The sequence below is a fragment of the Rhincodon typus genome, chromosome 2 (assembly GCF_021869965.1).
Source record: "Rhincodon typus isolate 14 chromosome 2, sRhiTyp1.1, whole genome shotgun sequence".
NCBI lineage: Eukaryota > Metazoa > Chordata > Chondrichthyes > Orectolobiformes > Rhincodontidae > Rhincodon > Rhincodon typus.
This window is the reverse complement of record NC_063333.1, coordinates 50,703,508-50,716,746: the sequence shown is the minus strand read 5'-3', so window position 1 is coordinate 50,716,746 and position 13,239 is coordinate 50,703,508. Positions and strand designations below refer to the sequence as shown.

At 41.3% G+C, this 13,239-nt stretch overlaps 1 protein-coding gene across 1 annotated transcript; it reads left to right on the top strand.

Moving 5' to 3' along the window:
• Positions 1-3,822: 3,822 nt before the first annotated feature.
• On the top strand, positions 3,823-11,246 carry LOC125485396 (dynein axonemal heavy chain 5-like). The gene is made up of 6 exons (XM_048608004.1): positions 3,823-3,873; positions 7,253-7,392; positions 7,684-7,835; positions 8,396-8,603; positions 9,465-9,552; positions 11,109-11,246. Exons 1-6 carry the CDS (start codon positions 3,823-3,825, stop codon positions 11,244-11,246), a joined length of 777 nt encoding a protein of 258 aa, XP_048463961.1.
• The last annotated feature ends 1,993 nt before the right edge of the window (positions 11,247-13,239 follow it).

Below are 13,239 nucleotides of genomic sequence, written 5' to 3'. Positions count from 1 at the left end.
TAGGAGATGGGGGTGGGGCTTGAGGTGGGAGGAGGGAATAGGTGGGAGGAGGAACAGGTTAGGGAGGCGGGGACGAGCTGGACTGGTTTTGGGATGCGGTAGGGGGAGGGGAGATTTTGAAACTTGTGAAATCCACATTGATACCATTGGGCTGCAGGGTTCCCAAGCGGAATATGAGTTGCTGTTCCTGCAACCTTCGGGTGGCATCGTTGTGGCACTGCAGGAGGCCCAGGATGGACATGTTGTCTGAGGAATGGGAGGGGGAGTTGAAATGGTTCGCGACTGGGAGGTGCAGTTGTTTATTGCGAACCGAGCGTAGGTGTTCTGCAAAGTGGTCCCCGAGCCTCCGCTTGGTTTCCCCGATGTAGAGGAGGCCACAATGGGTACAGCGGATGCAGTATACCACATTGGCAGATGTGCAGGTGAACATCTGCTTGATGTGGAAAGTCTTCTTGGGGCCTGGGATGGGGGTGAGGGAGGAGGTATGGGGGCAGGTGTAGCACTTCCTGCGGTTGCAGGGAAAATTGCCGAGTGTGGTGGGGCTGGACGGGAGTGTGGAGCGGACAAGGGAGTCACGTAGAGAGTGGTCCCTCCGGAAAGTAGATAAGGGTGGGGAGGGAAAGATGTCTTTGTTGGTGGGGTCGGATTGCAGATGGCGGAAGTGTCGGAGGATGATGCGTTGGATCCGGAGGTTGGTGGGGTGGTACGTGAGGACTAGGGGGATTCTTTTTTGGTTCTTATTGCGTGGACGGGGTGTGAGGGATGAGTTGCGGGAAATGTGGGAGATACGGTTGAGGGCATTCTCGACCACTGAGGTGGGGAAGTTACGGTCCTTGAAAAACGAGGACAACTGAGATGTACGGGAGTGGAATGCCTCATCCTGGGAGCAGATGCGGCGGAGGCGAAGGAATTGGGAATAGGGGATGGCATTTTTGCCGGAAGGTGGGTGGGAGGAGGTGTATTCTAGGTAGCTGTGGGAGTCGGTAGGCTTGAAATTGATATTGGTTGCTAGGTGGTTGCCAGAGATGGAGACAGAGAGGTCCAGGAAGGAGAGAGAGGTATTAGAGATGGTCCAGGTAAACTTAAGGTTGGGGTGGAAGGTGTTGGTGAAGTGGATGAACAATAAGCCTTACGCCCTTCTGGCCGTCAGGGGCCCCTCGATTGAGGGCTGATCTGGAAGCTGAGCTTGTTCCTGGCACTGTTCACGATTCCAATCCGAGGTGAAGTCCCGTGCTTTGGAATGAAACTCTCTCTCTTATACAGTGTGACAAACAGCCAGCACAAAGAAAGCAGATACAGAAAAGACGAAACTGCTGGCTGGTACAGAAAACACGGGATGAGAAAACAAGCTGCAGGTGTTGCCTCTGGCTCGAAAAGGAATGTTCACAGGACTCATTCAAGGTCATGCAGCTTGTCGAGTATCATTCTAAACTTTCCCAGCCTATTTTCCGATCCTGTACAATCTATTTTCCTGTGCAGCTGTCGAATATCATCCTACCTTTCAGTCCTTTGGCCCATTCTATATATAAAGGCTTCTGATTGATACATGGTTTAGTGACCTGAAATAGTTAAAGTTAATGCCAAGCTATAAAGCATTATGTGATATGCATACCTGAGATAATGCCTGTGAGGTGTTCATCTGTTTTGTGATGGTATCGTTGACCCATAGAAGTCTTTGTTAAAAATTGAGTGGATGTTCTTCTCATTGTGATGAAACAGATGTGAGATGATGGTGCATGAGCTGCTGAGAATTGTAGCTTCATTTGTATTTTAAGAGTGAATCCTGGCAGATGTGTGAGAGGCAGCAGCACTGTGGTGCAAGTTGTCCTATATTGGTAGCTGCAATACAGTAGAAGACAGTAATTGCACATTTGACACCTGATGAAGATTTGACACCTGACACTCCATCTTGTGTGTGACAGTATTCTGAAGTGGCAACCTTACGATGCTAGCTCACACACATAAGGACATGCAACACTGAGTGGATTGTGGCATATACCCTGGCAGAGGGTAACATGTCATTCACCCTTTTGCAACATTAGAGCCGAGTTCTGTTGAGCCATCCATGAGAGCTGACCTCTGCAGCCACCGCTGTCCAGGCTGTACTCATCAGTTAGGATGGCCTTTTGTTTCTAACAATAGGGAAAAGAACTTCCCTTTCTGCCAGGACACCCTTCAGGAGAATTCTGAAGGAGATCTCGCTGAACCATGGCACGGATTTCTGTGCTGTACCTTTGATGTCTCCAAGGGTGGGTGGGGGTGATTACATTGAGCGATGCTGCTGGATTGCACAAAGTGAGGTGCTGCCTCAAGTTGAAGCCTGGAAGGTCACAGCTTATCCCCCTGCCCGCCTGTCTGCCTGCCCTTCAAATTTAGTATTTTACCCTCATATGAATGTGTAATGCAAATATATGAATTAGGACCAAAAGTGGCCTTTTCAGCCATTCAAGCCTGCTCTACCATTCAATAAGATTATGCCTGGTCTGTCTGTGTTCTCTAAATTCCACATTCTAATTTATCTTCGATTTGGTTTCCCTACCTAACAAGAACATACCTACCTTAACTTTAAAAATAGTAGGATCATATGCGGAACCTTGTCAAATGCGTTCTGCAAGCCCAAGTACACCATCAATAAAGGGTTCTCTACTCCTTCAAAGATAAATCATGTCTATTTTTCCCAATTTCCGTGTGTTTTTTTCAAGTGTCTAGTTATAATCGCCTCAAATTCTACCAATTTCCCTACAACAAGCATCAAGCTAACTGACCTACAGTTTCCCGTTTTCTGCCGCCTTCCTTGCAGGAATAGAGGCTTTTTAAAAGATATATTTTAGTCTAATGGAACCTCTCCAAAATCGAACAAGAAGTTTGGAAAATTAGCACCAATGCATCTGCTATTGTCCCTGAGCAGAAGTACCGCCCACTTTTATGTTGGCTCCATGCTTAGTCTGGAGAAACAATATTCTGCCCATTGAGTGCATATTAAAGTAGACAATAGGCTTTTAACTCAGATAACAAGGTGTATAGCTGGATGAATGCAGCAGGCCAAGCAGCATCATAGGAGCAGGAAGGCTGACGTTTCGGGCCTAGACCCTTCATCAGAAATAGATTTGCCTTCACTGCAAAAGCTAGAAGGTGCAATTTTCCCTCAGCCAGAGAGATAGGTAGAGGAGTGGTTGTTGGCAAAATGGCAGGGGACAATATAGGGACATATGTCTGATGTGTTCCTGTTGGTTGAGTGGAGACAATGGTTATCTGCAATGAGCTTGTAATTGGACCTGTTAAGGAGCCAATCAATGGGTCTTTTCTGGAAGGTTTTAATTTTTTCTGGGGACACATGTGGGCAGTGGATTTTTAGAGCCTTCGCCTGCTTTAAGTGGTTGGGCATTCAGCAGCAGGCCAGGGTTGACAGCCATCCTATAAAGACAAAATACTGTGGATGCTGGAAATCTGAAATAAAAACAGAAAAAAAAGCTGAAGAATATCAGCACGCCATGGCAGCATTTCTGGAGGGTAAAATAGAGTTAATATTTCAAGTCTGATGTGACTCTTTTTTAAAACTGAAAGGGACTGTAAGTGAGACCATAGATATAGATGCAGAAGTAGGCCTTTCAGCCCATCAAATCTGCTCCACCATTCATTGAGCTCATGTTTGATCTGATAATCCTTAACTCTTGTTTTTTTGTCTTTTCCCCATAAGCTCTCAGTGAATAATAATCTATTTCAGCTTTGAATATACTCAATGACCCAGTCTCCACAGCCCTCTTCAGTAAAGAATTTCACAGATTCAATATACTCTGAGAGAAGAAATCCCTCCTCATCTAAATGATTTCTATGCTGCTGACAGAAGGGGAGAAAGAGTGGATGGAAGGGATGGTAAGAGTGCTCAGAATAAAAGACAATGGGAATGCTAAGGCTGACATGGAGAAACGGTGATGTAAAATAGCTGTGAAAAGGAGAAATTGGCTCCACTCTGCTGAGTGCAAAATCACAAGACTCAAAGAAGACACGGCTGGGGATAGATGTTGTAATCAAATTAGAGGACAGCTGTCATGCTTTGAAGATGCTGAACTCAATGTTGAGTTTTCAAGTCTATAAAGTAGACAAAAGATGGGGAATTATAGACTGGTTAGCTTAACCTCTGTAGTGGGGAAGATGCTTGAGTCCAATATCAAGGAAGAAATAGCAAGGCATCTTGATAGAAATTGTCCCGTTGGGCAGACGCAGCATGGGTTCATGAAGGGCAGGTCATGCTTGACAAATCTTTTGGAATTCTATGAAGACATTACGAGCGAGGTGGACAATGGGGACCCAGTGGATGTGGTGTACCTAGATTTTCAAAAGGCCTTCGACAAGGTGCCGCACAAGAGGCTACTGCATAAGATAAGGATGCATGGCATTAAGGGTAAAGTATTAGCATGGATAGAGGATTGGTTGACTAACAGGAGGCAAAGAGTGGGGATAAATGAGTGCTATTCTAGCTGGCAGTCAGTGACTAGTGGTGTGCCTCAGGGATCGGTGTTGGGACCGCAATTATTTACAATTTATATAGATGATTTGGAGTTGGGGACCACATGTAGGGTGTCAAAGTATGCAGATGACACTAAGATGAGTGGCAGAGCAAAGTGTGCAGATGACTGTGAAACTTTGCAGAGGAACATAGATACATTGAGTGAGTGGGCAAAGGTCTGGCAGATGGAATACAATGTAAATAAATGTGAAGTCATACATTTTGGTAGGAGTAATAGTAAAAAGGATTATTACTTGAATGGTAAAAAGTTGCAGCATGCTGCTATGCAGAGGGACCTGGGTGTCCTTGTGCATGAATCACAGGAGGTAGGTCTGCAGGTACAACAAGTAATTAGGAAGGCAAATGGAATTTTGTCCTTCATTGCTAAAGGGATTGAAATAAAAAGCAGAGAGGTTATGTTGCAGCTGTACAAGGTGCTGGTGAGGCCACACCTGGAGTACTGTGTGCAGTTTTGGTCTCCTTACTTGAGAAAGGATGTACTGGCACTGGAGGGGGTGCAAAGGAGGTTCACTAGGTTGATTCCGGAGTTGAGGGGGTTGGCTTATGAGGAGAGACTGAGTAGATTGGGATTATATTCATTGGAATTCAGAAGATTGAGGGGGGATCTTATAGAAACATATAAAATTATGAAGGGAATAGATAAGATAGAAGTAGAGAGAATGTTTCCACTGGCAGGTGAAGCTAGGACAAGAGGGCATAGCCTCAAGATTAGAGGGAGCAGATTTAGGACTGAACTGAGAAGGAATTTCTTCACCCAGAGGGTTGTTAATCTATGGAATTCCTTGCCCAGTGAAGTAGTTGACGCTACTTCAGTAAACGTTTTTTAAAAAAAGGTAGATTTTTTTTGAACAATAAAGGAATTAAGGGATACGGTGAGAACGTGGGTAAGTGGATCTGAGTCCACGAAAAGATCAGCCATGATCTTATTGAATGGCGGAGCAGGCTCGAAGGGCCAGACGACCTACTCCTGCTCCTAGTTCTTATGTTCTTATGTTCTTATAAATGTCCAATGTGGAAAATGAGGTTTTGTTCCTTGAGCTTGCATTGACCTTGGTTGGATCATTGCAGCAAGCCCAGAACAGAAATGTTAGCATATGAACAAGATGGCTTATTGAAATGGCAAGGAGCATGGAAGATCAGGGTCATTTTTACGGGCAAAGTGGAGGATTCTGCAAAGATTCCATCCAGTCTGCGTTTGGCTCTTGAGGAAGAAAGGAAAAATTGAAGTGGCATATAAATAAAGAGAGTTGGGATATTAACAAAGTTGTCATTTAAGGCTTAAAATTACAGAACTTTCTTCTTGACATTGACACTGAATTTTCTCATTCTCTTTGTGTTTTCCCATTTTCCTGTTGTGGCTCATGCTGCACTGGGGTTAGGGGTGGGGGGAATATTTAACTCAAAGTGTGGACCCAGTTCTAAAATCCTGATGAGTACAATGGCTATACCACAGAAATAGCTTTTTTTAGGAAATTCCTTTTCCAATTGTTCATGAACAGGATTCTACATGTTACAGAAATCTCAAAGAAATGGAAGTCAAAATTTTGCATTACATGAAACCTGTGATATTTTGTTAAATCAAACAGCCATAATGATGTAATTCACTGTTCTACAAAATGGTATAATTGCAATCTGATGTCTAGGTTCCAGTTCCTGCAATGATAGCTGATGATTGCAAGTTAATACAATTCCAGTTAAAAACTGCGTACAGATTGTCCAATTTTGGCTATTGCAAATTAACTCAGAATGCCTTTCTTTTTAATGAAATGAATTTCAGAGATTTTGTCTTGATGATTCAGATGGAATTATTTAAACAAGTTCAAGATAAGTCTTAATCCTCTATATTTAGCTTCTGCATGCATTGCACTATAACTGCTTACACTGCATTAAAATCAGTTAAGATTAGATATCTTGAAAATCAAAACTGAGTTTAGATTTAAGCTGCTTAATTTTGCTAAAATCTTCACAAGTATTTACTGTTCCAAATTTCAATTTTCTATTGTATATTTATACATGCACGTTGCAGGCATTTGTGTGCCATGGTATTTTACACTATTTGCATAAAATACATGCACACACATGATTGCCTTAGTACCTAAATAGTTTGCAATTTAGTGTTTATGTACTGGCATACTACAAAATATGCATTAAAATGTATACACATGTTTCTCATTCCCCAAAATGAGTTTACAATCACTGAAAGAAGAAGTAATAAATAGCCGATTGTACCTCTCTGAAGAAGCATGAAATATTTTTCTCTACTGAAGATGTTATTTGAATGCAGGTGCTGTTATAAAGTGCTTCCTCTGGGACATATCACTGGAGGAATTTAGCTAGCCCACTCTTTTATACTTCTGAATGGTTGGTTATGTAATAGCATATTTGCAGCTTGGGAGGAAATTTGATGCACAGTGGCAATCAAGGATTTATGCATACTCATAAATGTTTGAGTTATATGTGCAAAAGTCTTAAAAGAAACAAAAATACCAAAGAAACACTGAACAGCAGTATGGAGCAGCTGCTTTTCTTGACTAGTACGACTAGCCATGCAACAATGACACTGATAACATAAAACATGCATTGCCAATCTCAATAAGGCATACTTGCATTATCAAATTTAATAACATGTATCAGTAATGAATAGCATGTTTCACTCCTTTCAGTTTTCTTAAGTTGTGTATTCAATGAAATTGACATTGTATTTATTCCATTGTATTTATATAGGAACTCTTTGTGAATTTTGATCCAGCTGTGTTTGAAGTTCTTACAGAAGCAAAGTACTTGTACAAGATGGGACTTGATGTTCCTCAAGCAGCTTTCAATCTCTGTTTAAAAGAGACCAAAATTAAGCATCATTATTTAAGGTCAGTACTCCTTTTACTTTCAAAGCCAACGCTTCAAAAAGCAAAAGGCAGAAAACTAACTGGTTTGAGCTACACTTCATGATCAAGTTTAATTGCTATATTTTAGGAGATATCTGGATGAATGCTTTGATAACAAACACCAAAGTTCAACTGCAGGTCCTGGTCATCGGGAAGTTAGAAAGAACAATCCACCTGTAGATTTCCATTCCGTACAATTGTTGTGCTTTGTTTGGAATTTGTTCTTTAAATGTAGTTTATGGGTAACCAGTTAATCTTTTTGTTTATCTGCAGCCTTCAGGAGCTTTTAAGTAGCTACCAAAATGTGGTGAACACCATCCCATCTAATATGCAACCAATGATGAAGCCTTTTATTGGCCAAGTGGATGAAGCTCTCATTCCTGGACTGACTATGTTGTCTTGGACCTCTCTAAACATTGAAAGATGTATGAATCCATATTGTTAGCCAGGTTACAAAAGAAATTGAATTAATATTACATTCTATTTCTAGTCTCTGTTTTTGTTCCTCTTCTTTCCACAGCATTCAATGTTACGAACAATTTGTCGCCTTGAATGACACAAATGACTGTTTTATTTCAGACATTAAGATGTAGAAAAAAAATTTAAGAATCATGAGTGGAGTTTTTCAGCAGCATTTCAGATCCTATTTTATGGTTGGTTGGATGCATCCAGCTGCTATGAACTCTAAATTTGGCATCCAAGCCATCTTATCCACTTCCTGCTGGAAACCACTCTTTGGTTTTCTGAGCAGACTTTTGTGCCTCCATTACTCACTTCGACAGATTTTAAGCGAGGCTTTTAATTGGCAAACAGTCTTTGGGCAAATAATGAGCCTTCAGAATCTTGAAATGATATCCAATTTTCAGACAAAATATACTGAAAGTGGGAAAAACCATATGTCATTAGTAAATTCAACAGTTCAAACATGTAGTTTAAGGTATGATGATGTTTATTAAATTTTTGTTCAATTTTCTTTCCACTTTAGTCATGGAAAGCGTGAATAGCTCGCTGGCTGAGCTGAAATACATGGCGAAGCAGGTCTCTGACACCTTGGAGTGTAGGATTGAGAGAGTTCTACATGAAATGACTTTTACTGCCTTGGTGGACCTCCCTGAAGATAACCTTGTGGAAGCACACGCTTTTCTAGAGATGACTGAGAATATTGTTGCCTCTGCTGGACAAGCTTTATCTATGTACGTTTTCTTCAGATAATATTGAGCAAAACTCTGGGAGGCATGTATGTATGAATTCTGACAAGGGATGAAATTGGATCTCTAGGTGATTAAATTGACTCCGACTCTGCCCCACCCCCCTCTTTTTACATTTCTATAGGCAAATGTTAAGTAGGCTAAGAAGAGACTCAAGAGATAACACAGTGTGGAGCTGGAGGAACACAGCAGGCCAGGCAACATCAGAGGAGCAAGAAAGCTGACGTTTTGGGTCAGGACCCTTCTTCAGAAAAAGCTTGTTTTGAAATAAAGCACATTTTTGTCCATTTTTATCCCCCTTTTTAGAGGTTTTGTCTCCAGTTGGATTTCAGCTCCATTGAGAATTGTTATCCCTCACTAACTTGTTTAAATTGCCATTTTTATAACAGCTTAGGCAATAATATCAGTAAGTTGCTTTATAATGTGGTCTGGGGCATTGCTGAGTTAAATCCTCACCAATGTTCATGAGCTTTCCAACTGGCTTAGAAATCTAGATCACAAACTGTGATCAGTTTACCTTTCATTGTTCCAAAGCTGCTGAGATCAGTTGTACCATTCCTACTGTCATTTGGCTAACCCAGGACAGACAGGAAATTGAATTCTAAAACTTCTAGCTTCTAAAACATAAGTTTCTGTTAAACAATGCCTTTCACAAGTGAATAGCTAGGGCAGGAGGATCAATTACTTTTATTCACTAAACTATAAGTAAAAATAACTGTTGTTTATCAACTATAGACAATATTTTTTAAAAAAAGCCCTTTTAGCATTTGGTGTAACATTTTCTATGGTTTAGGAAATGTACATTTCTTGTTCGCATTAAAACACATACTGACTCTTTGTATGCAGACAGAGTCAACAGCTGGAGCATTGTATGTACCAGTTAATGGATGGATTGACACAAAAACTTAAGCCAGACGAATTCGCCAATCTTCAGGTAATTCTTGTTTACTGATTCGAACACTGCTGCTATGTATTTTTCAGCTACAGGGTGACCTTATAGAGGTTTATAAAATCGTTAAGGGCATGGATAGGGTGAATAGCCAAGGTCTATTTCCTAAGGTGGAGAAGCCCAAAGCTAGAGGGTATAGGCCTAAGGTGAGAGGGGAAAGATTTAAAAGGGACCTGAAGGTAACTTTTTCACCCAGAGGGTGGTGCGTGTATGGAATGAGCTTCCAGTGGAAGTGGTGGAGGTGGGTACGATTACACCATTTAAAAGGCATCTGGATGGATATATGAATAGGAAGGGTTTAGAGGATATGGACCAAATGCTGGCAAATGGGACTGGGTCAGATTGGGAAGTCTGGTTGGTGCAGACAAATTGGACCAAAGGGTCTGTTTCGGGCTGTATAACTCTATGATTCTATGAACATGGGTTTATAAAGGCTGGGGCGAGGGTGAAGGGGGATGTTGGGGGCATTTTTAAAGAAATGGCTACAGAGATAGTGATTAGATACTGACAGTAATCTTCCAAGAATCCTTAGATTCTGGAAAAGTCTAGAGGACTAGAAAATTACCAATGTGCATCGTTATTCAAAAGCGAGGGAAACAAACAAAGGTAAGTATAGACCAATTAGCTTAAAATCTGTCATTGGGCAGATGTTACAGCCTATTATAAAGGATGTAATAAGAGAGCATTTAGAAAGACATAATCTAATCAAGCAGAGTAAAAGTGGCTTCATGAAGGAGAAATCACAACTGGCAAATTTAATACAGTTGTTTAAGGAGGTAACAAATAGGATAGATAAAGCAAAGCAAGTGGTTGTAATATGTTTGGATTTGCAAAAAGCATTCAATTAGGTACTGCACAGTAGGCTGCTTGATTAGAACCCGTGGTGTTGGATGTGGTACATTAGCACATGGATAGAGGATTGGCTAACAAGTAGGAGATAGAGAGTTGGGATAAAGGTTGCGAAAAATTGACTTGTTTTCCTTTCCATGACAGAGAAGCAGATTTTTCCATAAATTAGTTCTGACAGATTTTAGTCAACCTGGTGAGAATTTTAGCTTCAACAATTTCTGCAGTGAATCATCAAAAAAAGTTGCTTTCTGTGTCATCATTAACCTGCTATTGTGATCACCTTTGAACGTTGAATTTATTACACTTTTGATATGGAATTGAAAGCAGACTTTTTTGTTCGATTGTGGTGAATGAATGTTTGGAAAAAATGTAAAGAACAGTCTGGTGTGAGGGATTGAGCAAATGAAGGACGGCAGTGTGAGGGTGAGTTGGGTAGGTGACCTGACTTTGGATGGGGTTTTGTTCTGTTCACACCATAGCAGACACATCCCCCCTATCGGGTGGGCCATTGGGAGGACGATGCAATGTGTACATGCAAAGCAAAAGATCAAAAATGGAGGTCACAACCGTCCTGACAACAAATAACCTGGGATGTGTGACAACTGCCTCAAATATGGGACAGTAAAATCCACGTCAGATTAGTTACCATATTTCAGATTCTCCATTCTACTTACGAATTGGTTTGTGTACAGGATACCTATGCATGTTTACATCCTGATGCAAAACAAAAAACTCGTTGTCAAGAATGCCTGCCGTGCAGCTACTATAACCTGATGGGACATATTTGCCAAAAGAACACTGATGCTTTGGTGAAATGTAAGTGTTTGTAAATTCAGTGTGAACTATACATTTTTAAAATTTTCATATTGTAAAGCTCATTTTTATTTGACTTATCTCCATACTTTGCATAACCAGCTGTAGAACTGATTCTGCATTTCAGTCACTGTGTTGGTAAGATTGCTACACTTCAGGCAAACTATGTGATCTTTCGCATATACCTAGGCCTAAATTTTTGTTTGTGGAACTGAACAAACCATTGGGGGAATGGTGATTCAGGAAGTCACGCTTGCTGGCAGCGTGGCCCAGAGAGTGATCTTCAAGGTGGTGACTGTAACTAAGTGGTCACCTTTGGGAGATTCTCCATGGCCAACATTAACTGAATGGGTGGACCTTCAGATGTCCAATGTAGTAAAATCACTGAGTCAGTTCTCCTGAGAGCAAGTGTGAGTTTGGTATTTGCTTTTCATTTGACTTTGGGTCCCAAAGCCTATGGTAAGGTTCAACCCAAGTAATTAACTTAATAGACTCGTCTCTATGCACACTACTTACAGGAGGCACACCAATTGAGGCACATGACATTCATTGCAAACTAACTTTAGGATTATTGGAAAATTTATGAAGGTGCAAATAAGTTGGACAGATTCTTGTTGTGCTGTCAGGGGTCTTGTTGGCCGACTAGACAGCTGGCAAGATACCCATGTTCCTTCTTTTTGATCACCCTGGAGACCATGGAGAGTAGAAGAAGGCCATTCAGCCCATCGAGTCTGCTCTACCATTTAATGAGATCATGGCTGATCTGATCACACCCATCACACTTTCCTGCCTTTTCCCTATAACCCTTGATTTTGTTATTGATCAAAAATCCACTTACCTCAAAACCTTGAATATACTTAATGACCCAGCCTCAACAGCCTCTGCTTTAAAGAATTCCACAGATTCACAACCCTCTGAGAGAAGAAATTCCTCTTCATCTCAGCTGTAAATGTGCAACCTCTTTTCCTAGTCGCTCCCAGGAGGGGTGACAATCTTTCTGTATCCACTCTGCCAAGTCCCCCAAGAATCTTGTGTTTCAATAAGGTTGCCTTTCATTCTTTTAAACATTAATGAGTACAGGCCTAACCTCCTCAACCTCACCTCTTAAGACACTTCCTCCGTACCCAGGATCAACCTAGTGAACTTTCTCAGGACTGTCTCCAACATCTTTCCTTAGATAAGGACCCAAAACTTGTCACCGTATGCTAGTCTAACTGATGCCTTCTACATGCCTTTATACTCTATTCCCTTTGAAATAAAGATCAACGTTCCATTTGCCTTCCTTATTACTTGTTGAACTTAGAATCTGGCTTTCTGTGATTCCTGGATGAAGACTAAGTGTTGTTTGGGTGGGATGGTCTCTTGGGGTAGAAGTCACAGAGAGAGCAGGTAGGTATGTCAGGAGCAAGGGCAAATTTTAGCTTTTAGCAGCCACCCCTCGCTGAGGTCTTGTCCCTAAATTGTGCAAAGATTAGTGCAGATTGACAAACCACGGCCACCCCGTCACATTAACACTCTGCCTGCAGGGGTTAACCATTGAATCAGTTGACTGTTTTCCTGATGGAAGTGAAATAATTGCAGCTCAGGCAGGAATAGAGACATAAATGGTCATTAATTAACCAGTTAAAAGCTTAAATTGGCATCATCACTGTTTTAAATGTGTAATCCCTAATTTTTAAACAGTGACCTCTATGTAAAAAAGTGTTCAGCAAAACAATACATAGAAAGAGATGCTTTGAGTGTTGGAGACTGCCATTAGCAGACCTTCACCTGAAGACTTTCCCTTACTTCCATTCTAGAACTGAATAAGAAGAAACTAGGTACAAATCAACAAAGTTATTCTAAGCTAAGCTAAGCTAAGCCAAAGTTATACTAAGCTAAGAAATTCTTTCAGAGATAGTAAGAACTGCAGATGCTGGAGTCAGAGATAACACAGTGTGGAGCTGGAGGAACACAGCAGGCCAAGCAGCATCAGAGGAGCAGGAAAGTTGACGTTTCGGGTCCAGACCC